The 26,025-nt window shown below is 38.2% G+C and overlaps 1 protein-coding gene and 1 non-coding gene across 7 annotated transcripts in view; one reads left to right on the top strand and one right to left on the bottom strand.

The window, feature by feature from the left end:
• CTNNA3 (catenin alpha 3) overlaps positions 1–26,025 on the top strand; it is a 1,829,362-nt gene that overhangs the window by 33,138 nt on the left and 1,770,199 nt on the right. For all 6 annotated transcript variants that reach the window (XM_043476813.1, XM_043476816.1, XM_043476818.1 and 3 more), the window contains exon 2: positions 21,153–21,256. In XM_043476813.1, coding sequence (XP_043332748.1) covers positions 21,158–21,256 — 99 coding nt within the window. In that variant the 5' untranslated portion in view covers positions 21,153–21,157. The remainder of the gene's footprint in view (positions 1–21,152; positions 21,257–26,025) is intronic.
• Positions 10,128–10,258, bottom strand: LOC122446919. The gene has a single exon (XR_006271061.1). It is a non-coding gene; the product is annotated as a small nucleolar RNA SNORA67 (small nucleolar RNA).

Genomic DNA, 26,025 nt, shown 5'->3' on the forward strand with positions numbered 1-26,025 from the left:
TGCTGAATCATATGGTAGTTTCATTTTTAGTTTCTGAGAAAACTCCATGCTGTTTCCCACAGTGATTTTATCAGTTTACCTTCCCACCAACAGTGTACAAAGGTTGCATTTCTCTACATCCTTGCCAGCATTTGTTATTTATGTTCTTTTTGATGATAGCCATTCTGACAGGTGTTGGGTGGTGTCTCACTGTCATTTTAATTTGCATTTCTCTGATGATTAGAGATATTAAGCATTTTTCATGAGCCTGTTGGCTATCTGTATCTCTCTCTCTTTTTTTTTATTCTGGAATCTTATTTCCTAATAGTGTGAATATAATTATTTGTTTGCTTTATCCTTATGTATGTGTATACATATGTTGGCCACTTGATGTGAACAGCTGACTCATTGGAAAGGAGAAGGAGAATAGGGTGACAGATGAGATGGCTGGATGGCATCACTGATGCAATGGACACAAACTTGGGCAAACTCCAGGAGATGGTGAGGGACAGGGAAGCCTGGTGCGCTGCAGTCCATGGTGTCATGAAGAGTTGGACACAACTTGGTGACTGAGCAGCAACATGTGTATATACATATAATAAGAATATATATATATTACACACGTGCATGCATGCTAAGTCTCTTCAGTCATGTCTGACTCTTTGCATCCCTATGGACTGTAGCTCTCCAGGCTCCTCTGTACATGGCATTCTTCAGGCAAGAAAACTGGAGTGGGCTGAGATTCCCTTCTCCAAGGGATCTTCCCAACCAAGGGATCGAGGCTATGCCTCTTACATCTCCTGCGTCGGAAGGTTCTTAACACTAGCACCACCTGGGAAGCCCATTACACCACACATATATATAAGAATGCTAAATGTAGTTTAGAATTACTTTGCCATTCTTTTTGTCCTAGAGGCTATCTCTCTAGGATTAGAGTAAAAATATGGTCCTTATTTTATTTTTTTTTTAGTTTGGGATTTGGATTTATTTGTGGGATATCCAATCAGATGACAGATGATGATCTAGAATTCAGGAAGAGTTCTGACAAAACATAGTCCACTGGAGAAGGGAATGGCAAACCATTTTAGCATTCTTGCCTTGAGAACCTCATGAACAATATGAAAAAGCAAAGTGATATGACACTGAAAGATGAGCTCCCCAGATTGGTAGGTGCCCAATATGCTACTGGAGAAGAGTGGAGAAATAGCTACAGAAGGAATGAAGAGACTGAGACAAAGTGGAAACAACGTCCAGGTGTGGATGTGTCTGGTGCTGAAAGTAAAGTGCGATGCTGTAAAGAACAATACTGCATAGGAACCTGGAATGTTAGGCCCATGAATCAAGGTAAATTGGAAGTGGTCAAACAGGAGATGGAAAGAGTAAACATCAACATTTTAGGAATAAGTGAACTAAGATGGACTGGAATGGGTGAATTTAATTCAGATGACCATTATATCTACTACTGTAGGCAAGAATCCCTTAGAAGAAATGGAATAATGCTGATAGTCAAAAAAAGAGTCTGAAATGCAGTACTTGGGTGCAGTCTCAAAAACAACAGAATGATCTCTGTTTCCAAGGCAAACCATTCAATATCTTAGTAATCCAAGCTTACGCCCCAACCACTAATGCCAAAAAGCTGAACTTGAGCGGTTCTATGAAGACCCAAATGATCTAGAATTAAGACCAGAAAAGATGTCCTTTTCATCATAGGGGACTGGTATGCAACAGTAGCAAGTCAAGAGATACCTGGAATAATAGTCAAGTTTGGCCTTGGAGTACAGAATGAAGCAGGGCAAAGGCTAACAGAGTTTTGCCAAGATAATGCACTGATCGTAGCAAACACCCTCTTCCAACAACACAAGAGATGACTCTAAACATGGACATCACCAGATGGTCAATACAGAAGTCAGATAGATTTTATTCTTTGCAGCTGAAGGTGGAGAAGCTCTTTAAAAGCCATCAAAAACAAGATCAGGAGCTGACTGTGGCTCAGATAATGAACTCCTTATTGCCAAATTCAGAGTTAAATTGAAGAAAGTAGGGAAAACCACTATACCATTCAAGTATGACCTAAATCAAAACCCTTACAACTATACAGTGGAAATGGCAAATAAATTCAAGGGATTAGATCTGATAGAGTGCCTGAAGAACTATGGATAAAGGTTTGAGACATTGTATAGGAGGTGGTGATCAAAACCATCCTTAAGAAAAAGAAATGCAAAAGGACAAAATGGTTGTCTGAGGAGGCCTTACAAATAGCTGAGAAAAGAAGAGAAGCAAAAGGCAAGGAGAAAAGGAAAGATATACCCATCTGAATGGAGAGTTCCAAAGAATAGCAAGGAGAGATAGGAAAGCCTTCCTAAGTGATCAATGTAAAGAAATAGAGGAAAACAGTAGAATGGGAAAGACTAGAGATTTCTTCAAGAAAGTTAGAGACACCAAGGGAACATTTCATGTGAAGACGGGCACAATAAAGGACAGAAATGGTATGAACCTAACAGAAGCAAAAGATATTAAGATGAGGTGGCAAGAATACACAAAAGAATTGTACAAAAGAGATATTAATGACCCAGATAACCATGATGGTGTGATCACTCACCTAGAGCCAGACATCCTGGAGTGCAAAGTCAAGTGGGCCTTAGGAAGCATCACTATGAGCAAAACTAATGGATGTGATGGAATTCCAGGTGAGCTATTTCAAATCCTAAAAGATGATGCTGTCAAAGTCTGCACTCAGTATGCCAGCAAATTTGGAAAACTCAGCAGTGGCCACAGGACTGGAAAATGTCAGTTTTCATTCCATTCCAAAGAAAGGCAATGCCAAACGATGTTTAAACTACCACACAATTGCACTCATCTCACACACTAGCAAAGCAATGGTCAAGTTTTTCCAAGCTAGGAGATTCAACAGTACGTGAACTGAGAACTTCCAGATGTTCAAGTTGGATTTAGAAAAGGCAGAGGAACCAGAGATCAAATTGCCAGCATCTGTTGGATCCTAGAAAAAGCAAGAGAGTTCCAGAAAAACATCTACTTCAGTTTTATTGACTATGCCAAAGCCTTTGACTGTGTGGATCACAAAAAACTGCATAAAATTCTTCAAGAGATGGGAATATCAGACCACCTTACCTGCCTCCTGAGAAATCTTTTGCAGGTCAAGAAGCAATGGTTACAACCAGCCATGGAACAATGGACTGGTTTCAGATTGGGAGAGGAGAATGGCAAAGCTGTATATTGTCACCCTTATATGCAGAGTTCATCATGTGAAATGTTGGGCTGGATGAAGCACAAGCTGGAATCAAAATTGCAGGGAGAAATATCAATAACCTCAGTTATGCAGATGACACCACCCTTACGGCAGAAAGCAAAGAGAACTAAAGAGCCTCTTGATGAAAGTGAAAGAGAATAGTGAAAAAGCTGGCTTAAAACTCAACATTCAAAAAAAGAAAATCATGGTATCTGGTCCCATCACTTCATGGCAAATAGATGGGGAAACAATGGAAACAGTGAGAGACTTTATTTTCCTGGGCTCCAAAATCACTGCAGATGATGACTGTAGCCATGAAATTAAAAGATACTTGCTCCTTGGAAGAACAAGCTATGACCAACCTAGATCGCATATTAAAAAGCAGAGACATTAGTTTGCCAACAAAAGTCTAACTTTTTTACAATTTTCTTATGTAAAGGTACTGTGCTATAAACACTGTTTTGAACCTTGCTTTCTTTTTTCACTATGAAAAATCACTCCACAGTAGCATATAGAGAAAACTTCCTCACTCTTTTTTACAGCTAGGTTGTATTTGTTTGTGTGGATATACCATACATAGTGTCCCCTTCCTTCCTTCGTTTGTTTCCTCTCCTTTTAAAAATATTGCTGCAAAGAATTGTCTTGGGCATATATTAGATTTAAAAAATTTTAATAGTTGCTCTCACAGATTTTCTGAAAGATATAATCAATATTTAAAAAAATTGAAGTATAGTTGATTTACAAATGTTATGTTATAGTTTTCATTTTGGGGATAGATTTCCAGAAGTGAGATCACTGGGTCAAAGGGTATATGTATATTGCAAATTCGCCATCTGTAGGAACAACATTTTGCATAACCACACACAATTTATGAGGGTGTCTGATACACTATAGCTTTACTAACAGAGGTTGTTATCTAAATTTTGAATATTTGCCGATCTGCAAGGTGAGAAATTGTATCTCAGGGTAGATTTAATGTGTATTTCTTTGATTATGAACAAAGTTGGGCAGCTTTTTATATACTTAAGGGATATTTGCCTATTTTTCCTTGAATGAGAAATTGTTTTAAATTACACTCAACTTTAAACAATATCTATTGATTCCTTGCTATGAAAGATGAGGAAAGATGAGTATTTGAGTTTTTCCATCTATTTTGATAGTGATTTTACTAGTCTGTCCTCTATCTTTCCTAATGCACTCTCTGTCCATGTATATTGGATGCTTCTAATGTTACTTTTTGCCTTTTCATTTTCATTCAAATCCCAAAGAAAGGCAATACCAAGCAATGTTCAAACTATCACACAATTGCACTCATCTCACATGCTAGCAAAGTAATGCTCAAAATTCTCCAAGCCAGGCTTCAACAGTACCTGAACTGTGAACTTCCAGATGTTCAAGCTGGATTTAGAAAAGGCAGAGGAACAAGAGATCAAATTGCCAGCATCTGTTGGATCCTAGAAAAAGCAAGAGAGTTCCAGAAAAACATCTGCTTTATTGACTATGCCAAAGCCTTTGACTGTGTGGATCACAACAAACTGTGGAAAATTCTTAAAGAGATGGAACTCTCAGACCACCTTACCTGCCTCCTGAGAAATCTATATGCAGGTCAAGAAGCAAAAGTTAGTACAGGACATGGCACAATTGACTGGTTCCAAATTGGGAAAAGAGTACATCAAGGCTGTATATTGGCACCCTACTTATTTAACTTATGTACAGAGTATATCATGCGAAACGCCAGACTGGATGAAGCACAAGCTGGAAACAAGATTGCTGGGAGAAATATCAATAACCTCAGATATGCAGATGACACCATCCTTATGGCAGAGAGTGAAGAGGAACTGAAGAGATTCTTGATGAAAATGAAAGAGGAGCGTGAAAACGCTGGCTTAAAGCTCAACATTCAAAAAATGAAGATCATGGCATCTGGTCCCATCATTTCAAGGCAAATAGATGGGGAAACAATGGAACCAGTGAGAGACTTTATTTTCCTGGGCTCCAAAATCACTGCAGATGATGACTGCAGCCATGAAATTAAAAGACGCTTGCTCCTTGGAAGGAAAGTTATGACCTACTTAGACAGCATATTAAAAAGCAGAGGCATTACTTTGCCGACAAAGATCTGTCTAGTCAATGGTGTGGTTTTTCCAGTAGTCATGTACGGATGTGAGAGTTGGACCATAAAGAAAGCTGAGCACCAAAGAATTGATGCTTTTGAACTGTGGTGTTGGAGAAGACTCTTGAGAGTCCCTTGGACTTCAAGGAGATTCAACCAGTCAATCCTAAAGGAAATCAGTGCTGAATATTTGTTGGAAGGACTGATGTTGAAGCTGAAGCTCCAGTACTCTGGTCACCTGATGTGAAGAACTGACTCATTAGAAAAGACCTTGATGCTGGGAAAGATTGAAGGGAGAAGGTGTAGGGGATGACAGAGGATGAGATGGTTGAATGGCATCACTGACTCGATGCACATGAGTTTGAGCAATCTACAGGAGTTGGTTATGGATAGGGAAGCCTGGTGTGCTGCGGTCCATGGGGTGGTAAAGAAGCGGACATGACTGAGCAACTGAACTGAGCTGAAAATGTTACTTTTATGTTATAGTGTTTCACTTTTTGTTTTATTTTTTATGTTTATTTATCTATTTGGATACCTTGGATTTTAGTTGCAGCATGTGGGATCTTTGTTGTGCTGCATAGATCCTTACATTATGGTGAGGGCTCAGTAGTTGAGGTGCCCGGGTTTAGTTGTCCTGTGGCATGTGGGATCTTCATTCCCCAAGCAGGGATTGAACCCATGTCCCCTGCATTGCAAGCCAGATTCTTAACCACTGAGCTACTAGGGAAGATCCTGTAGTGTTTTGTTTTTTGCTTCTATTTGTGTTTTGAGTTCTTCTATCTTGTTTTTATTCCCTATGATCTTTTGCCTCTTTTTTGAATTTTGCAACTCTTCTTTGAGTTTTTTTTAAAAGTGAGGACATTTTGTATACACGTGTGTATCTTTGTGTGTGTGTGTATTTGAGTCCGCATATAACTTTCACATGTGAACAAGGTTATGTTCAAAATCCTTCAAGCTAGGCTTCAGCAGTACCTGAACTGAGAACTTACAGGTGTACAGGCTGAGTTTCGAAGAGGCAGAGGAACCAGAGATCAAAATAACAACATGGAAAAAGCAAGGGAATTCCAGAAAAACATCTACTTCTGCTTCATCGACTATGCTAAAGTCATTGTGTGGATCACAAACTGTGGAAAGTTCTCAAAGAGAGGGGAGTACAAGACCACCTTGCCTATCTCCTGAGAAACATGTGTGTGGGTCAAGAAGCAACAGTTAGAACCGGGCATGAAAAAGCTGACTGGTTCCAAATTGGGAAAGGAATACATCAAGCCTGTATGTTGTCACCTGCTTATTTAACTAATATACAGAGTACATTATGTGAAATGCTGGACTGGTTAAATCACAAGCTGGAATCAAGATTTCCATGAGAAATATCAATAATCTCAGATATGCAGATGATACCACTCTAATGGCAGAAAGTGAAGAGGAACTTAAAAAGCCTCTTGATGAGGGTGAAAGAGGAGAGTGATAAAACTGGTTTGAAACTCAATATTAAAAAAGCTAAGATCATGGCATTTGGTTCCATCACTTCACAGCAAATAGAATGGGAAAAAGTGGAAGAAATGACAGATTTTATGTTCTTGGGCCCCAAAACCACTGTGGACAGTGACTATAGCCATGAAAATAGAACATGCTTGCTCCTTGGAAGGAAAGCTATGACAAACCTAGACAGTATACTAAAAAGCAGAGGCATCACTTTGCCGACAAAGGTCCGTATAGTCAAAGCTATAGTTTTTCTTGTAGTAATTTACAGATGTGAGAGTTGGACCATAAAGAAGACTGAGTGCTGAAGAACTGATGGCTTTCGAATTGTGGCACTGGAGAAGACTCTTGAGAGTCCCTTGGACTGCAAGGAGATCACATCAGTCAATCCTAAAGGAAATCAACCCTGAATATTCATTGGAAGGTCTGTTGCTCAACTGAAGCTCCAATACTTTGGCCACCTGATATGAAGAGCCAACTCACTGGAAAAGACTAATTCTGGAAAAGACTGAAGGCAAACAGAGAAGAGGGCAATGGAGGATGAGATGATTAGATAACATCAATAGACAAGAATTTGCGCAGATTCCAGGAGACAGTGGAGGGCAGAGGAGCCTGGTGTGCTGCAGTCCATGAGGTTGCAAAGAGTTGGGCATGACTTAGCAACTGAAAAACAGCAACAAATAACTATTTCACCGAGTTCTTCCTCTGTTTCCTTCATTAATCCTTATTTATATGCGTTTTTTTGGTTCTCTCCTCTTTTCTTTCTCTCTCTCGTTCTTTCTTTCATTTATTTGTAAGTTGGGATAATGACAAGTTTCCTTGAAGATAGAGGTTTAATTTTGGGTTTTCCTGTCTTCCCTCAGTTTTGATGGGAGGAAGTGACATAAACATGTCTCTGTTCAACCATATATTATAATAAATCCTGGGAGATGGTAGGATGCTGATGATTCTCTTAGAGATCTGTGTAGGGTGCAGAGTAAAGCATTGCTTACTTCCTCTATGAGCGTGTATGCTCTTATGTGTGTGTGTGTTTATTAAGATGTAAAGAAGATTGTTTGAGCTGAGGTTGGGAAAATGAGCAAGCATTTACTGAGTGGATATTAGGAAGATTATTTCAGACCAAGAATACAGAATGAGTAGAAATCTAGGGCCATGAAATAATATGGTCCATTTAGAGAACTTCAAGTTCTTTAGCGTGGATGGAGTACAGGGAGGCAGTGAGTCAAAGAAAAAGAAAAAGCTGGAGAGATAGGGAAGACCAAATTGCCTCGAGTCTTTCAGTGGAGCCTAAAAGGCCGTATAGTCAAGGCTATGGTTTTTCTAGTAGTCATGTATGGATGTGAGAGTTGGACTATAAAGAAAGCTGAGCACCGAAGAATTGATGCTTTTGAACTGTGGAGTGGGAGAAGACTCTTGAGAGTCCCTTGGACTGCAAGGAGATCCAGCCAGTCCATCCTAAAGGCAATCAGTCCTGGGTGTTCATTAGAAGGACTGATGTTGAAGCTGAAACTCCAATATTTTGGCCACCTGATACAAAGAACTGACTCATTGGAAAAGGCCCTGATGCTGGGAAAGATTGGGGGCAGTAGGAGAAGGGGACAACAGAGGATGAGGTGGTTGGATGGCATCACCGACTCAATGGACATGAGTTTGGATGGACTCCGGGAGTTGGTGATGGACAGGTAGGCCTGGCGTGCTGTGGTTCATGGGGTCGCAAAGAGTCTGACATGACTGAGTGACTGAACTGAATTGAACTGAACTGAAACTCTATTGTGTTCAGAAGAAGAATGTGTGACAGTTGACAGTTTTAATCAGGGGATTAGTGTAACATTATCTTATTTCATATTAAAGAGATCACTTTGGGAATAGTTTGGAGGGTGAATTGGAGGTTGTGAGAAACTAGAAGGGAGATCAGTTAGGATATCATTGGAAAGTCTAAGTAAGCCTAACCACGGTTTGAACTAAGGAAGTACCAATACAAATAGAGAAGAAATGGCCAATATAAGAAGAGTTAAGGGAATAGAAGTTATGTAATTTTTCTGCTAATCTGATGTGAAGAGAGAGGCAAAGTGAAAGAAAATATTTGGAGATGACCTTCAAATTACTGGGTTGAATGCAAGTTCCCATTATGTGATGATGTAATTAATCCAGATCAGAACTGAGGATGGTGGTAACAGGTTTTGAGGACAAGATCATGGAGTTCAGTTTTGAGGTGCCTGTGAGACAGCTCAGTGGGTAGTGGATTAGGGGCTCTAAAGCTTAGGTGAGAGGTCTGGACTGTTGAATCAGAGGTTGTAAGTTGAATTGAAACTCCAGGATGATATTGTTCTGAAAGAACAATGTAATGTGAGCAATGAATAGGATGTAAGGGGTGGAACCTGCGGTAAGACCTGTAGTTAACAGGAGTTAGCAGATAAGGAGGGCTTCCCAGGTGACACTCCTGCCAATGCAGGAGATGTAAGACACAGGTTCGATCCCTGGGTCAGGAAGATTACCTGGAGGAGGGCATGACTACCCACTCCAGTATTCTTGCCTGGAGAATCCCATGGACAGAAGAACCTGGCGGGCTACGGTCTATGGGGTCACACGGAGCCAGGCATGACTGAAGCGACTTAGAATGCACACACACACATGTAGATAAGGAAGAGCTAGCAAAAGACACTGGGGAGGAATGGTCAGAAGGAATTCAGAGGAGGAAGTCTTTTATTTACTATAGAAAAAATACTATGTGGGATTAGAAGTAGTTAAATATGGCTAACAGGTATATAGTCAGAGTTCTTGGAGAAAATTTTAAAAAGTCATGGTAAAATGGTGGGCTTGGATGGTTAGACTGACAATTCTGGCACAGGCTTTTCTTTTTTTTTGCCTCAAAAAGTGACATTTGTTCCAAGAGTCAAAGATAAAAAAAGAAAAATGGCAAGATGTCCATCCCTTGGTTCTCTTCCCTTCCCTTCTGCTGCTCCTTGGCCCGCTCCAAGGTTTGATCCCTGGCTGGTGCTAGGTAGCACAACTCCTCTCATGTGAGGTCAGCAACATTAAGGGGCATCTTCTCAGTGGAGGTGCTGTAGAAGGTCTCAGTGTCTCAAAGAGTCCTCTTGTCTTCTTCTCTCACCATGTTAATAGCCATAATCTTATGGCCGAAACATCCACCATGAGGAATTCTGTGGATGTAGTTTTTGCTACTGGTGGGGAAGTCATAGTTGATGACTAAGGAAACTTGCTGTACATCGATGCCTCTGGCCTATGTCAAGAAAGAAAGGAGCTTCAGTGTGTGAATGAGAAAGCACAAGTCTATCCAGAGTTAAGCATACATGTTCACAAAGGAAAGCAAAGGAAATAAACATCCCTTTCCCTCAGAAACCCGAGGTTTGCCAGATTTTATTCCAAGTTGCTACTTTCCTAAAGAGAGGCATTAGTAGGAAGAGGGAATAACCTTGGATCAGACTTTTTTTTTTTTTAATTAATTTTTATTGGAGTATAGTTGCTTTACCACTATGTATGTGTCAGTTTCTGCCATATATAGCAAACTGAATCAACTATACATATATATATGTCCCCCCCCCCCCCCGCCCTTTTTAAAAATTTCTTTACCATTTAGGTCACCACAGAGCTGAGTTCCCTGTGCTATACAGTAGGCTATCATTAGTTATCTAATATTTTACACACAGTAGTATATATATGTCAATCCCGTTCTCACACCATTCCACCCCTCTTCCCACCTTAGTATCCATGCGTCCATTCTCTATGTCAGTGTTTGTATTTCTGCTTTGCAAATAAGTTCATCTGTATCATTTTCTAGATTCTACATATAAGCAATATTATATGATATTTGTTTTTCTCTATCTGACTTACTTCACTCTGTATGACAGTCTCTAGGTCTATCCAAGTCTCTGCAAACTGCACAATTTTGTTACTTTTTATGGCTCAGTAACATTCCATTATATATATACCACATCTTCATATCCATTCCTCTGTTGTTGAACATTTGGGTTACTTCCATGTCCTGGCTATTGCAAATAGTGGCACAGACTTTTAAAACTTCTTTTAAGAGAGTATGTAAGAATGGAAATCCTGGAAGTAGAGAAGAAAGCTGGAATTCTCAAAACAGTTGCAAATTACTGTTTTTTGCAAATATATTAATAGATTTATGGAAAAATGAATGTAGTGTTTTCAGACTTTGGTTTTGTTTTATCTATTTTGATAAGCAGGGTCTTATTTATTTATGAGTAATCAGAAAATGAAGAAATGGGACTTTTTTTGGCTTCAAATTGAGGTTGATATGAATTCTGCTTTTTTCTTTTTTTTGCTATTCTCTTTTTTGTTCTCTGCTTTTCAAAAATACCAGACCTTAGGAGACTTCACATACATTTGAGCTGTCTTATAATATTATGGAGTAGAACTGACCCATAGGCCCACTGGACTTGCAGCAACGAAAGCTACTGTCACTTTCAAGGTGTATATGAAGGGCATGTTACTTCTGCCCTGGTTGTTTAAACTTGATGCTTATAGTGCAAGTTATTCTTGTCCTGGGTGAATCAGTGAAAGCTTCTCTGAGGTTTCACATACTAGATTATTTTCTTCTTAGATTTCAATTGGACCGGTTTAGACCTTTTGACTTTCTAAATAACAGGCAGGTAAACTTCAAGCTGGGCTTATATGAGATAGGATCTCACTTCTGGTATAATTTTATACGAAATGTCCTTAAGTTGAAAGGCATTGCTACACAGAATAACCATGGGGCATTTTTGTCCTTTCTTCCTACCTGCAATTTTGAAAATGTGTGCCATTGTGAAAAAAGAATGAGCTTTTAGTGTGAACTGTCATTTTGTAAAATAACTTAAAATGTGTGCTATCAGTAGAGGGGTAATTAGGTCATCTTATAAAATTCTTATATATAGTCTTACTTTTCAGTTAAATCAGAAATTGAATTACAACCTTTTTCTTTATTTTGGAGGGCCATTAGACTAGCCAGCCATTCATAACAAGAAGGACATAAGACCTAAATATAAATAGAATCTGATGTTTTCCTTTGTTTTATTTCATATTAGTTAAGTCAGTCATTTGGATTTTTTGTTTTTTATCTTTTTTTGCAGCTCTCATTAAGGTTGTATGTGGGGAAACAAGTTTTATTTTGGTTACTATGAATAGAAGAAACAAATGTTTGAATTGAATTTAATTTGTATTTTCTCATAAAGAATCCATAAAACATAATATTGGGGGGGAGGAGCTCAATTTGATTATTTTTCAAAAAACACCAGCAAGATTACTATCCAAAGGTTGTTAGAAAGAACTTCAAATGCTTCCAAGAAGCCTTTGAAAGTTTTAATTATAACCTGCTAAAGATATTTACATTTTATTATAAAATGTGATTTTGTTTTTTTGCTATATTGAAATCCAGAATTCTTAAAAGTTAAGGAAATAAAAAATTCAGAGTCTTAGGGATCCAGACATGTAGTACATTTAATAGTCGTAGCCCTACCACGTTGTTGGAATATATACATTCTATTGTATTTCCTTTGCTCTGTTTTATTCTTAAAACAAAAGAAAACAAAAATCCTAAAAACATCAACCAACCAACCAAACAATTGTAGCCCTATCTCTGGAACATACCTCTTATGTCTCACTCTAGAATTGATTTCAAGGGGCTCAAGACTCTTTATGAGGCTGTTTTGCCTTAGGAATTTTTTAGAGTATTTAGGCATGCTGCATTTCTAATTAATGCACATGTAGGCAATATGCCTTAGATTTTGAAGTCAAGAGATCCAATGAAATGAGTCACCAGAGGGAAGCTTTGTGTTAAGCCCTTTCATTATGGGAACAAAGAGCGAAAGCATTTTTGAATAATAATTACAGGCTCTATAGATGAAAGAGGTATGTTTAACCTAAACGTAGACAAGTAGATTCTACTTTGCTACTGAAAAGGGGATAGTAATATCAACTAATATTTGTTGAGCTCTTAATAGGTGTCTGAGGCATGGGCTAAGTTATGACTTCTATATGGATTTTTAATTTTAATCTTCAAGATCATTTTGAAGAAGGTATTCTTCAGTTCAGATCAGTTCAGTCGCTCAGTCATGTCCGACTCTTTGTTACCCCATGAATGGCAGCACGCCAGGCCTCCCTGTCCATTACCAACTCCCGGAGTTTACTCAAACTCATGTCCATCGAGTTGGTGATGCCCTCCAAACATCTCATCCTCTGTCGTCCCCTTCTCCTCCTGCCCTCAATCTTCCCCAGCATCAGGGTCTTTTCAAATGAGTCAGCTCTTTGTATCAGGTGTCCAAAGTACTAGAGTTTCAGCTTCAGCATCAGTTCTTCCAATGAACACCCAGGACTGATCTCCTTTAGGGTGGACTGGTTGGATCTCCTTGCAGTCCAAGAGCCTCTCAAGAGTCTTCTCCAACACCACAGTTCAAAAGCATCAATTCTTTGGTGCTCAGCTTTCTTTATAGTCCAACTCTCACATCCATACATGACCACTGGAAAAATCATAGCCCCGAATAGATGGACCTTTGTTGACAAAGTAATGTCTCTGCTTTTTAATATGCTATCTAGGTTGGTCATAACTTTCCTTCCAAGGAGTAAGCGTCTTTTAATTTCATGGCTACAATCACCATCTGCAGTGATTTTGGAGCCCAGAAAAATAAAGTCAGCCACTGTTTCCACTGTTTCCCCATCTATTTGCCATGAAGTGATGGGGCCGGATGCCATGATCTTAGTTTTCTGAATGTTGAGCTTTAAGTCAACTTTTTCACTCTCCTCTTTCACTTTCATCAAGAGGCTTTTTAGTTCTTCTTCACTTTCTGCCATAAGGGTGATGTCATCTACATATCTGAGGTTATTGATATTTCTCCCCGAAATCTTGATTCCAGCTTGTGCTTGCTCCAGCCCAGCATTTCTCATGATGTATTCTGCATATAAGTTAAATAAACAGGGTGACAATATACAGCCTTGACGTATGCTTTTTATGAAAAAGCTGATGTTTAGCAAGGTTCACTAACTTGCCTAAAGTCACCAGTGAGCAGAGCCTAGATTCTCACCCAGACCAGCTTCAAAGCCAGTCCTCTTAATTACTGGGTGAGGAAATATAGGAGATGGTGATGAAATGTAGGAGAATTTAAGGATCCTTTCGCAGACAGTGGGAGTGGAGAAGCTGCATGGTTCTCACACTGGCTGCTGCACTGTTGCTCTGTGAGGGGCCGAGTGGGGCTGAAATCTTGTCCCCGTCTGTTGGACAAACTGGGGGCCTTCCTGCTAACACCTACAGGGCTTTTTCTAATTGGTCTGCCTGAAAGACTCAGATTTTACTAGTTCACTCAAAGCAAATCTTAATTCTCTAAACCTCTGAGTACTGCTGCCTATATTTCCATTCATTCACAATAATCCTTTGACTCCAACCTGTCTCTTTCTGGTCCACATCCTCCTTGGTTGTCTCATTTCATCTGCCTTTATGTTGTCAGCTCTGAAATCTGTATTTTGGTCCCAGACTTCTCTCCCAAACTCTACTTTCATATATCTAACTGCCTACTCACTAATAACATCTTTACTTGGATGTCTGTTATATATCTTAAATTTGTATGTATCTCAACTCATGTCCCAAACTGGGCTCTTCATCTTTCTGTTCCTCCTGCAGCCTCCCTACCTCAGTTAATGGCAATACCATCCTTCCAGTTGTGACAGACAAAAAACTTAAAGATATCTAGAGTTCTTTTTATCCTCTGTTCAGTCTGTCTGGAATTCCTATTGGTTCACAGTTGTCCACAATCTGACCACTTCTGTTCACTTCTGCTGCCACCAGTCAGGTTTAGGCCATTATTCTTTCTCATTGGAGTCACTACCAGAAGTTTCCCAATAGTGTCCCTAATTTGGCTCTTGCCCTCAATACTTCATTTTATTCACCAGAGTGATCCTTTCAAAATATAGAACAAATTATGTTTCTCTAGTGTTCAAACCCCTGCACTGTGTCTCGTGGTTTGATATGATCTGCAGTCCCCCCTGCACCCCCTTAACTAACTCCAGTACAATTCTGACCTTCTCTTTTATTATACTTTTTGTAGTTCACTCCAACCCACTTACACTGGCCTCCTGGCTCATCTGCAAACATGACAATACTCTCCTGTCATTAGGTTTTTTTCTCCAGTTCTTCCATTTCTGCAGTTTTTCACCATTCTCTGCCTAGAATGCTCTTCTCTCAGACCTCTGCTTGGCTAATTTCCTAGCCTCTTGAAGTCTTTGCTCAACTGTACTCTTCTCATTGAGGTTAATATTGATCTTATTTAATATTGCAGTCTGCTCCCAACTCTCTTATCACTTACTCCGTTTTTACTTTTTCTTTTTTGCTAGCATGTCTTTTTCTAAGGTACTAAACGATGTCACTGTTATTAGGTTTATTGTTTATGCTCTCTCCTTTCCCATGACTAGCACAAAGTAGAAACAATAAATATAAGTTGATAGTGAATAAATGAATGGTGCGCTATAGTCTAGGGGTACCTCTGATCTCAAATCACTTAAGTCTTATAACTGACCAAAAGGCAAGGTAGAAGAGCTTACACTGATTATTGATCTTAAACAAATACATGCAAAGTATTTGTAAAATGTAAGAAGAACATTTGAAAAGAGAGAAATTCAATTATTAGACAATTGCTTGATTTTATTGACTCTGACAAACCTAAGATCCTTTTGTTCACCAAATGAGTAAAAGATGTGTGTGTTTCTTTCTTGACAGGACAAACAATCCAGTAGATGATTGCATTGGAAGCACGGAAATGGGGGTTTGGGGTGGGGATGGAGGTGCACTTGGAAAATAGCTATGTATAGACATTATAGTGGAAATTTTAAAAATTATAGTTGTCCCCTTTCCATTTGGTTTCACTCTAGCTAAGACTTAATCATACAAAATCAACTGTGATAATATTATGCAGTAAGTCCCCCATGCCCCATTTTCCTTTTCTTTACTTAAACCTGTTTATTATAATTTAGATGATTTTTTGGTCAATTAACATTTGGTTCCACTCCTTCACATTACTCCTAACCACATTCAGCTAACCCTTCTATGGGATGCCGAAGGGGGAGAGTGAAGCCTACTTTTGTTATGTACTCAATATAAATTTTTAATGATAATTAAAATAAATGTTCTCTTTTTTTCCCCACTTTTATTTATTTATTTATTTTTTTCATTTATTTTTATTTGTTGGAGGCTAATTACTTTACAGTATTGTAGTGGTTTTTGTCATACATTGGCATGAATCAGCCATGGATTTACACGTATTCCCCATCCCGATCTCCCCTCCCACCTCCCTCTCCACCCGATTCCTCTGGGTCTTCCCAGTGCACCAGGCCCGAGCATTTGTCTCATGCATCCAGCCTGGGCTGGTGATCTGTTTCAAAAGCCACAGTCATCAAGACAGTATGGTACTGGCACAAAGACAGAAATATAGATCAATGGAACAGAATAGAAAGCCCAGAGATAAATCCATGAACCTGTGGACACCTTATCTTCGACAAAGGAGGCGAGAATATACAATGGAAAAAAGACAACCTCTTTAACAAGTGGTGCTGGGAAAGCTGGTCAACCACTTGTAAAAGAATGAAACTAGAACACTTTCTAACACCATACACAAAAATAAACTCAAAATGGATTAAAGATCTAAATGTAAGACCAGAAACTATAAAACACCTAGAGGAGAACATAGGCAAAACACTCTCCGACATAAATCACAGCAGGATCCTCTATGACCCACCTCCCAGAATATTGGAAATAAAAGCAAAAATAAACAAATGGGACCTAAATGTTCTCTTTCATGAAACTATCTCAGTACTTGGAAATCCTTAATTAGTTGCTCACCCTTTCTTCTGATATTTTGGAAGTACAGTGTCAGCTAATATAAACATTTGAGATGATCGTGGGATATTTTTGTTGTTTAGTCACTAAGTCATATCCAATTCTTTTGTGACCCCATGGACTGTAGCCTGCCTAGCTCCTCTGTCCATGGGATTTCCCAGGCAAGAATACTGGAGTGGGTTGTTACTTCCTTCTCCAGGGGATCTTCCTGATCCAGGGATCAAATCCACATCTCTTGCATTGGCAGGCACATTCTTTACCACTGAAGATGGTGGGGATTGTGACCTACTAAAAGTATTTCCCTTTTCTATTTCACTAAATGAGATCCCGAATGGATCTCATGAAGCCCAAAGATACTTTTGGTAGAAGAATTGTTGACACCATCAAAGCACTTTAAACTTGAAGGAAAGAAATCTATTCTCAGATAAAGCCATCGAAGTCATGTGAATGTGTACACACACGTATGTATGTGTATGTGTGTTAATGTTATGACAATAATTAGGGCATAGAAAGAACCATGTTAATAGAGATGATGCATAATGATTATCTAGAGAAAATCACATGAGAGAGGGTCAATAATAAATAAGTAATAATAAACAGGCACATGGAAAAGCAGTTTAAGTAATCTTCATAGATATCAATAAATTATGACTTTTTTTGTGTTTTTGAGTATTTAAATTGTTTATTTTCTCATGAATGTAATGCTGAATGTTCACAGAAATAATTTTAATAAGAGGAGTAAAGAAATATATGCAGTGAATAACTCTTGCATGGAAACAAGTAAACTTAAGGAAAAAATAATAACAGAGCATTTGAATGAGGGGGAAACAGAGAGGAAAAGAGAAATAATTTTGTTGCCGAAGCTTGAAAGTCTTTTCCTAAACGTGAAAGAACTGATGACTTTTTACCGTACCTCTGTGTTAACTGCATGTTTTAGAAGATTGAGGATAGAATGGAAGAGCTGACTAAATCTGACTAAAAGGGAAGAACTTGGTGATATGGAGTGCTAGAAAGTTTGGGTAGTTTTATCCTTAACATTTGTAGCGAGCAGAATGAAAATATACATGGAGGCCTGCATATCATACTTACATATGTGAAAGCTACAAATCAAGCTAACAAGTTGCTAATATAGGTTTTATCCTCTTATCTTTCTACCTTGAGAAATATACCTTCAAACTGACCTGAAAGATATAGATCTGGATTTAGAATTCTGGTATTCCTTGACGTTTCCTGTTAGAATGAGGTGATAGACAGGGAGCTCACCCTTGCCCCTGATGGTCAGCTTCCTTTCCTTTCTACTTCTGGCTCTACCTTGTACTTGAGAGGCCTTGGGTACATGCAAATGGACAACTTGCGTGTCTGAGCTCCATAATACTCATCAGTAAACAGCTGCCTCTTGGCTGCCTCTCAGGTATAGGGGTGGGCATGTTGTCATTTGCACTTAGAAGTTTGGGTTGCAGAAAGAGGCTGGCATAGGCATTGGAAGTGGACTTGGACTAAGTAGAGAGTTGGGGGTACTGAGTGTGTCAGAAAGGGTATATATGAGCTCTGGGAGGACACATCACCTTGGTCTCATGGACTCTTCTGAAGCATAATAGAATGTGTATCCCTCATGGCCTCTCAGAGTTAACTTCACTTAAAAGTGAAATACTTGTTAAACTGAATGAGTTTTAAATTGCTATAAGCTCAATTTAAAGCAGGGAATAAAGTGGAGTAAAGAAAAGTTAGGCATATGGGCAAAGGCAATCTGGGGAGAAAGGAAGTATCAACATGATACTTTGCTCTGCCTTACAGACTATCCCTGGAGACATCAATTACTGCTGTCAAGAGATTTGTTTTCCTCCCTTAAATTCTGAAAGTTGGGGTTTAATCTAGTCTGCTTGTTTCTAAACCTGAACCTTTCCCACTTTATAAAACTATCTGTAGTGGTTAGAAGTTAAAAAGTTTCAGATTTCAACTCAACATGAGGAAGAACTTTATAAAAGTAATCACTCGCATCTAATGGTATAGTGAGCATCTCATTTCCCAGTACATTGTTGAAATGAAGGATGCTGTAGGCGGTGTCCTTGAATTATTTCGGAGGTACTTTCTAACTCTTAAAATTTTGTGAATTATAAAATGCAAATGCCTTAGGTTATAATACCCATACCCTAGCAGGATTTTTGTTTTGGATTCACATTGCATTATGGCTACAAAAGGTTGGTAAAATCTCGTCAGACTTTGACCTTGCTTTGACTTCATCTGCAAAATTCTGCAGTTTGATGCCTATTATTGCCTTGATCTCCAAACAGTTTCCTCAGTTAACTAGAAAATGTTTTGATAATATACACAAAGTGATTAGTATGTACAGTGTTAGTATTTTTAATAGTATACTCAATTTTGGAGATGTAATTGTACTTAAATGCTTTCTTAAATTATTAGATTTGTCATAATGGTTTCATTTGAAATTTTCAGTATAATTATCTTTGTTTTTAATAAGATATATGAAAGAATTATAAATATTAATTATGAGTATGTTTGATTATAAGCTTATTTGAAATCATAATTTTGACTTTATGTACAAAATTCTCTGTTGAGTACTGGAGACAGTCTTTGGCAGATTCTTATTTTTCTCAAGAATACTTCACATATCCATTTTTGTAGTGAGAAAGTCATGGAATGAATGTAGCCATGTGGCATATATTTGGAGAGCCATAAGGTTTCTAGGCTCTATAGTATTTGCCTCTATTTAACAAATTATTATTATCTAAGAATTAAATTACATCAAGAAAAGAGCCAATAAGCAAGATTTTTTTTTGTACAGGGTGGTTTTGTTTGTGCATCTCTCTGTCTGCACATGTATCAGGCATATAGTGTAGGCTTAGTGAAGCACTGATCTTTTCAGTTACATGTACATGAAGAGATCATGATTATCTTTGGATATATACACTAAAACATTTATGGATCCAGGGGAAGGATTTGAGACAGCGTGAGAGGCTGAAGGGCAGAGAGATGCTGATTTTGTGGAACTAAAACAGTGGGAGCTGAGAAAAGTAGGAGGAGAAGAGGGGTAGACTCTCAGGGCAAGGAGTTGGAGGGAATATGGGCCCTACCCTATGATTCTGACTTCCCTTAGGGGTTGGAGGCAGAGGTATAGAAAAAAGAACACTGTTCTTTTCTAGAATCCCTGAGATTGAGAGGAGTGTTGAAAGGACTGATTCTGGGATAAAACATGATTTCATGAAAATGTGTCATTCTTTCTTTCACTCATTTATCTATCTATCCATAGTCCATTCATAAAACCAGAACCAACCTTGGTTTTACAAATGGACTTTGTAAGAAAATAAGAAACTTGAAAGAAAGTTTGGAAGAAACTTTGAAAGAAAATATGTAACAACTAAATGGAAAGATTTGTGCATTGATAGTAACACACACTTCTATAGACTATAATAGTTTATAGGCTAATAATAGGCCAAGTTATATATAGGACAGATGTGTTTCTTACTGTTATCCTGTGAACCTCCAGTAAATACTTGCTGGGTGATTATTGACTGTGAATAAGTTAATATAGATTTGTGGGCTTAGAAATTTGGGTAATAGTCTTCATGGCTGATGTGTTACTTTGAATATGTTATGAAATTCTATACATGGTCACTTGCTATATATGTATTCTTATTAAAAAATCTCACTGGACTGACATTTACGATTTATATTAAGATCTGAAAGAATGGTTTGTAATGTTTTTCTTATTTTGTCTTGCCCAAATATGAAGATTTGCCTTTCTTTTTATAATAACTATGCCAATTTATGTTAGTTTCTTTTCTGTAAAGGAAAGTAAATTGCCCAAAACTTTCTTCTCCAAATCAAAACCCTAGAGAGAGAGAGAGAGAGAGAGAGAGAGACACAGAAAGTCGCTTAGTCATGTCTGACTCTTTGTGACCCCATGGGCTGTAGCCTACCAGGCTCCTACGTCCATGGGATTTTCCAGGCAAGAATACTGGAGTGGGTTGCCATTTCCTTCTCCAAAACCCTCAAATGATTCCCCAAATAGAGAGATGTATCATGTCTTCCAAAGTCCTACCTGATTCCTCATCTGAATGATCATTAACAACAGACAACATATGGGCTCTGGCTGCGTTAGTGCTTATGATTTCATGGAAGTCAAAGCATGTGTTTGCTGCAAGATATCTCTAACTCAGCCATTCATTTTTCACTTAAGACTCCTGATCAAATGCAAACTTGCCTTGGCTGGGTTATAATTTTAGTCATGAACAAACCAGCATAAATTAATTTGTTAGAGGACCCAAGCCCAGAAACATGACCTGAGAAAACACTCAGGGAATATCTTGTTTCTCTGTTGGTGGACTTGGCACCTTTGTCCTCTGAGGGCTACAGCTGATAGCAGGAGGAGGTGCTTGAATACTAATTGCACATATGCTATGATTTTCATTAGTGCTTTCCTCTAGAAAGTATTTTTTCTTTATTAGTAAATGTCTTTTTGTTTTTGTGCACAGGAAGCATGTCAGCTGAAACACCAATCACACTGAGTATCAATCCTCAGGATCTGCGGGTCCAGACATTCACTGTAGAGAAGCTACTGGAGCCTCTCATAATCCAGGTATTGATAATATGGAAATTACAATGAGTAATAGTAACTGCAAAAGAATTAAGAAACATAGGAAAAATAAATAATGGAAAGATTTGATTTTTATAGAATGAATATGTTATCCAAAATTGTCCTTTAAAATATTTTAAAGTGTACCAAAGTATCTATTTAGTAATAATAATGAACACATTCTGAAAGTTCCTCTGCAGATTCTCTTTAAAAATCAAAAAAGTAATAATATGCGTATGCAGTTTTGAAAGTATCTTTATGCAGATTATCTTGTTCAATTGTCATGAAACTGAGTGAGGCAGGCAGCATGGTTAAAACCATTCTTATTATACAGAAGCAGAAACAGCTAGAAACAGCCTAGAGAATTTCAGTGACTTGCCTCAGAGCACATGGTGGCTCATCTGTCAAATAGGAAATTATTTTAAAAATACCAAAATGTATGAGAAAAGCAGATATTTAAGTTATTCTATGATAAAATCTTTCATAAAGTAAATAATTCCTTGGTAATAGGCATAATGATTCTCTGACTTTATTATGTAAGCCCAGGTTTTATTTATTGGCTTTTCTTAGAGCAGCGCTTGGAGAAACTTACACTATAGTATAGATTTAGATTTTTTGTTTTTAACCCCAAATTTGTGAGAAAACTCCTCTTTAGGCTTACCTTCCATCATACCCCTTAAGACAGATTGTCCCTTTTTCTAAGGCCTTGAAGTACTCTAGGGTTTCTTAAGTGAGAAATGACACTGACCTTACCTCTGATAATTTAAACACTTTCTGTTTGTCTTCTTTGTGAGATGGATGGTGGGGAGGAGAGTAGCTCTAAGAATAAGCTTTGTACATATTTTTACTTAGCATATCTCCTACTGGAAAGACGATTTAAAACATGTGCCTCACTGATGATAGCTTAATCATGAACTTTGGCAGTCTATAAGACACTGATATCTTGTATGAAATTGATATTAGATGACTCTGAAACTTCACTGAAGTCCCTGTCTTTGCAACCCACAGAATGGTCTCATGTTAAAAAGAGAATTTTTGTACAACAAAATTATTTGCCCAAGCTCTTGATTTTCATTATAATGGGATTTTCCTTACAAAAAACCAGTATATTTCAAAGTCAGCGTCATTAATTTGGATTTGATGAACAACCTTCTTGTCACTTTGATCATGTATTACCTATCAATACAATAAAAATTCCATTAAATTAAAGATTTTTTACTAGAATAGCATCATACTAAATATCTCATCACATTCTTTTTTTTCAAAGAGTGTTTAATTTGAAATAGTTACATTGTTTATTTTAAGCATGTAATATAGTCTCTGATTATAGTGGAAAACATTCCAAAAGAAGTTAGTGATCTTTAAGTTCATAATGCCAGCAGATAAAGTTATCATTTAGTAATCCCATTAAAAAAGTCTCACATTTCATCATTATTTATCTTCATGTTATATTCCTTTGCTTTCAAGGTTCCACAGAAATTACTTACCATCTCTGTATATAACTCAAAGTCAAAATTACATTTTAATTTTTGGAGTAATTGGTCATAGATACTATTATGTCACTCTGACTTCTAAATTCATTGATTCATAAATCTTTATTCTGCTCTTTTTATAGTTACCAATCTTTCCGACCAAACTTGATTTATCTTTAATCTATTTTTTTTCTTTTGGGCACAGGTAAATCACTAGGTCATTTTGCAGGGATGTTCAGGCTGGGATATATTTCAGTCATTCACTTTCATTTTCTATGTGTGATAACGTACACAGTTGCATCCTTCTGTAATAAATTCCTCCAATGGATCAGAAATAATTTTTTTCTCAGCAATTACATTTTTATGATTGCAACTGTAGGCATCTGTAGTTTATCACTTTCAAGATCCAAGTTTGACAATGCAGTGCACAAAGTCTATTTATGCAGAATTACGATGAAAAGAATTTATATTTCTGTGTTGTATACTCTCTGAAGGAGATATAAACTGCTAAAGCATGCTACAGTTGTTACATAATGGACCTGTCTATAATCTTATTTGCCACAAAACATAATTTGGTATGTGTCAGATTCATGTAGAATGTGAGCTAAAGAGTTAATTTAAAACCCCTTAAGATAAGAACAATAACAAGCTCCTCATAATGTTATCTCCAATGAAGACAGAAGATCTTTTGAGGGGGCAAAGGTTCAAATAAATTTTCTGACATAAATATATTTCATGTTTTCAAGTGGTAAATATAGAGTTAGATCAACAGTAATAAACATTATTACTCTGTCTCTTACCTCTATCTCTTGTAGGACCTCTTAGCCTTTTCGCGGTTTCCACTTTGATAGTGTTTCACATCTATTTCTGGGAGTCCCTTAGGGATGGCTTTTATATACTCTATAATATGCATTGGGTCAAGTTTAAGAATATCTGCTTAATTTTTTATCAGTCAGCATAAGCTAGGTTATGCTGTGATAAAGCAACCTCCAAATCTCTTGAGGCTTCAGTTCAGTTCAGTTCAGTCGCTCAGTCGTGTCCTACTCTTTGTGACCCCATGAACCGCAGCATGCCAGGCCTCCCTGTCCATCACCAACTCCCGGAGCCTACCCAAACTCATGTCCATTGAGTCAGTGATGCCATCCAACCATCTCGTCCTCTGTCGTCCCCTTCTCCTCCCACCCTCAATCTTTCCCAGCAGTAGGGTCTTTTCAAATGAGTCAGCTCTTTGCATCAGGTGGCCACAATATTGAAGTTTCAGCTTCAACATCAGTCCTTCCAACGAACACCCAGGACTGATCTCCTTTAGGATGGACTAGTTGGATCTCCTTGCAGTCCAAGGGACTCTCAAGAGTCTTCTTCAACACCACAGTTCAAAAGCATCAATTCTTTGGTGCTCAGCTTTCTTTATAGTCCAACTCTCACATCCATACATGACCACTGGAAAAACCATAGCCTTGACTAGATGGACCTTTGTTGGCAAAGTAATGTCTCTGCTTTTTAATATGCTGTCTAGGTTGGTCATAACTTTCCTTCCAAGGAGTAAGCGTCTTCTAATTTCATGGCTGCAATCATCATCCACAGTGATTTTGGCTTAACAAAGGTTCATTTCCTGCTCAAACTACATGTTTAAAGTGAGTTGGCTGGGAGGTCCCTGCTAAATTCAGGCACTCAGGGACCCAGGTTAATGTATATTCCATCTCAATATTTATTTCCACTATGGTCACCACAGGAAAAGGGAACACTATGAATCATGCAAAGGCTCCTAAGTTGTCCACCTGGATGTGACATATGTCAGTTCCACTCATATTGCTTTTGTCAAAGCAAGTCATGTGGTCAATGGGGATGATAGATGTGTGATCTTGTTCTGTGCCCAGGAGGATGGGAATATTTTTGAACAGCCCTGAAAACCATTATCTTTCCATTGCTTCCTTTTCAGGGGTTCTTTTTTTGTTAAGTCTCCATCTGATTTGTCACCTTTCCACTCTGATCACATCTGACCTTATCAGGGTGGGCAACTGACTTATTGACAATTATAGGTTGACAAGAAGCCTGTGAGGCAGTCTGGCATGAGAGCTCTGCCTCTCGGGTGTGATGGTAAATTGGTCCTATTGCCATCCTCTCCTTTGGGAATTGACTTTGGGTGTAGTTAAGCAGTTACCTAGCATTACACAGTTATATCATGTGCAAAACCAAGCAATACACAGAAAGAAGTAGAGATATAGAGGAGAGTTCTGTTGGAGCAATTTTCAAGTTTGGATCTACAAACTCATGCTGTTGAGGGACAATAAGGTTTCCTAGTTACCATGGTTTTAAGGGATCCTTCCAATTTCCAAACCACAAACTAGTCTCAAAATAATACTCTAGCCTCTGTGGGCCCTCACAGTTTCCAGTTTCCTTGAGCATCGACCATATAGCCCTGATGCTTGTCTTACTATGTCATCTGATTCCCTGGCCTCCTACCTCTTCATCAGTGGCTGAAACTTCAGAAGAAGTTCCATTAGTAGCAGTAATCAAGGGTTCTTGTAATGGCCCTCACTTACTTTTTATAGAATGAAGATTTTCCTGTAAAGCTTCTCTTCTGCTCTTCCCTTCAGCTCCAGTTTTTGAAGTTTCTGATGTTTGACTCATCAACTCTCCCAAACTAGTCTATCTGCCATGTTTTTCCACTTTGCCTGGTTTCATCTAGTTGATATGTAGAAGGTAACTGCCAAAGATGCCCATTTTTAAGACTGGAGATGGACATGCCAAGGTCCCAATGCCTCTAAATTTTCAAAGTAGCAGAATGACACGGGGCTTTTTCAGAAGAGGAGAGAATACCTTTCTTCCAAACTGTGCTTCACTCTGTTACATATGCCCCAATGAATTATTTGTACCTAGAATCACATGAAATTCCTATGAGAACAGCCCCTTTCAGCTTTTCCCCTAATTTCTTTCTTCTCCATGTCTTAAGTGTCTGGATGACAAACTTAATTCTTCTTCTAAGCACCATGTTTTTCTTTCCTCTTTGACTCCTATGGAGGACTTCTCTGATATACCCCACTCCAGATGTTGATGCCCAAAGGGTTTATTTCTGTTTTTCTAAGAGAGATTTGACTGACTTCCAGGTAGCAGGGAGAGAACCTGCTTTGGCTTCTTAGCTTCCTAGAATATAATTTCCTTTGTTTCTTTCAGAAAAGTTTTCATTTGTTTGTGGTTGTTTTCTATCATTTTAGGGGTCATTTTGAATGAGCATGATGCCTTTTACTTATATTTCTTTGCTTTTATCTCCAAGCTTCTTTTTTTTGCATCCTTGCTGAT

Source organism: Cervus canadensis, chromosome 8 (assembly GCF_019320065.1).
Source record: "Cervus canadensis isolate Bull #8, Minnesota chromosome 8, ASM1932006v1, whole genome shotgun sequence".
NCBI lineage: Eukaryota > Metazoa > Chordata > Mammalia > Artiodactyla > Cervidae > Cervus > Cervus canadensis.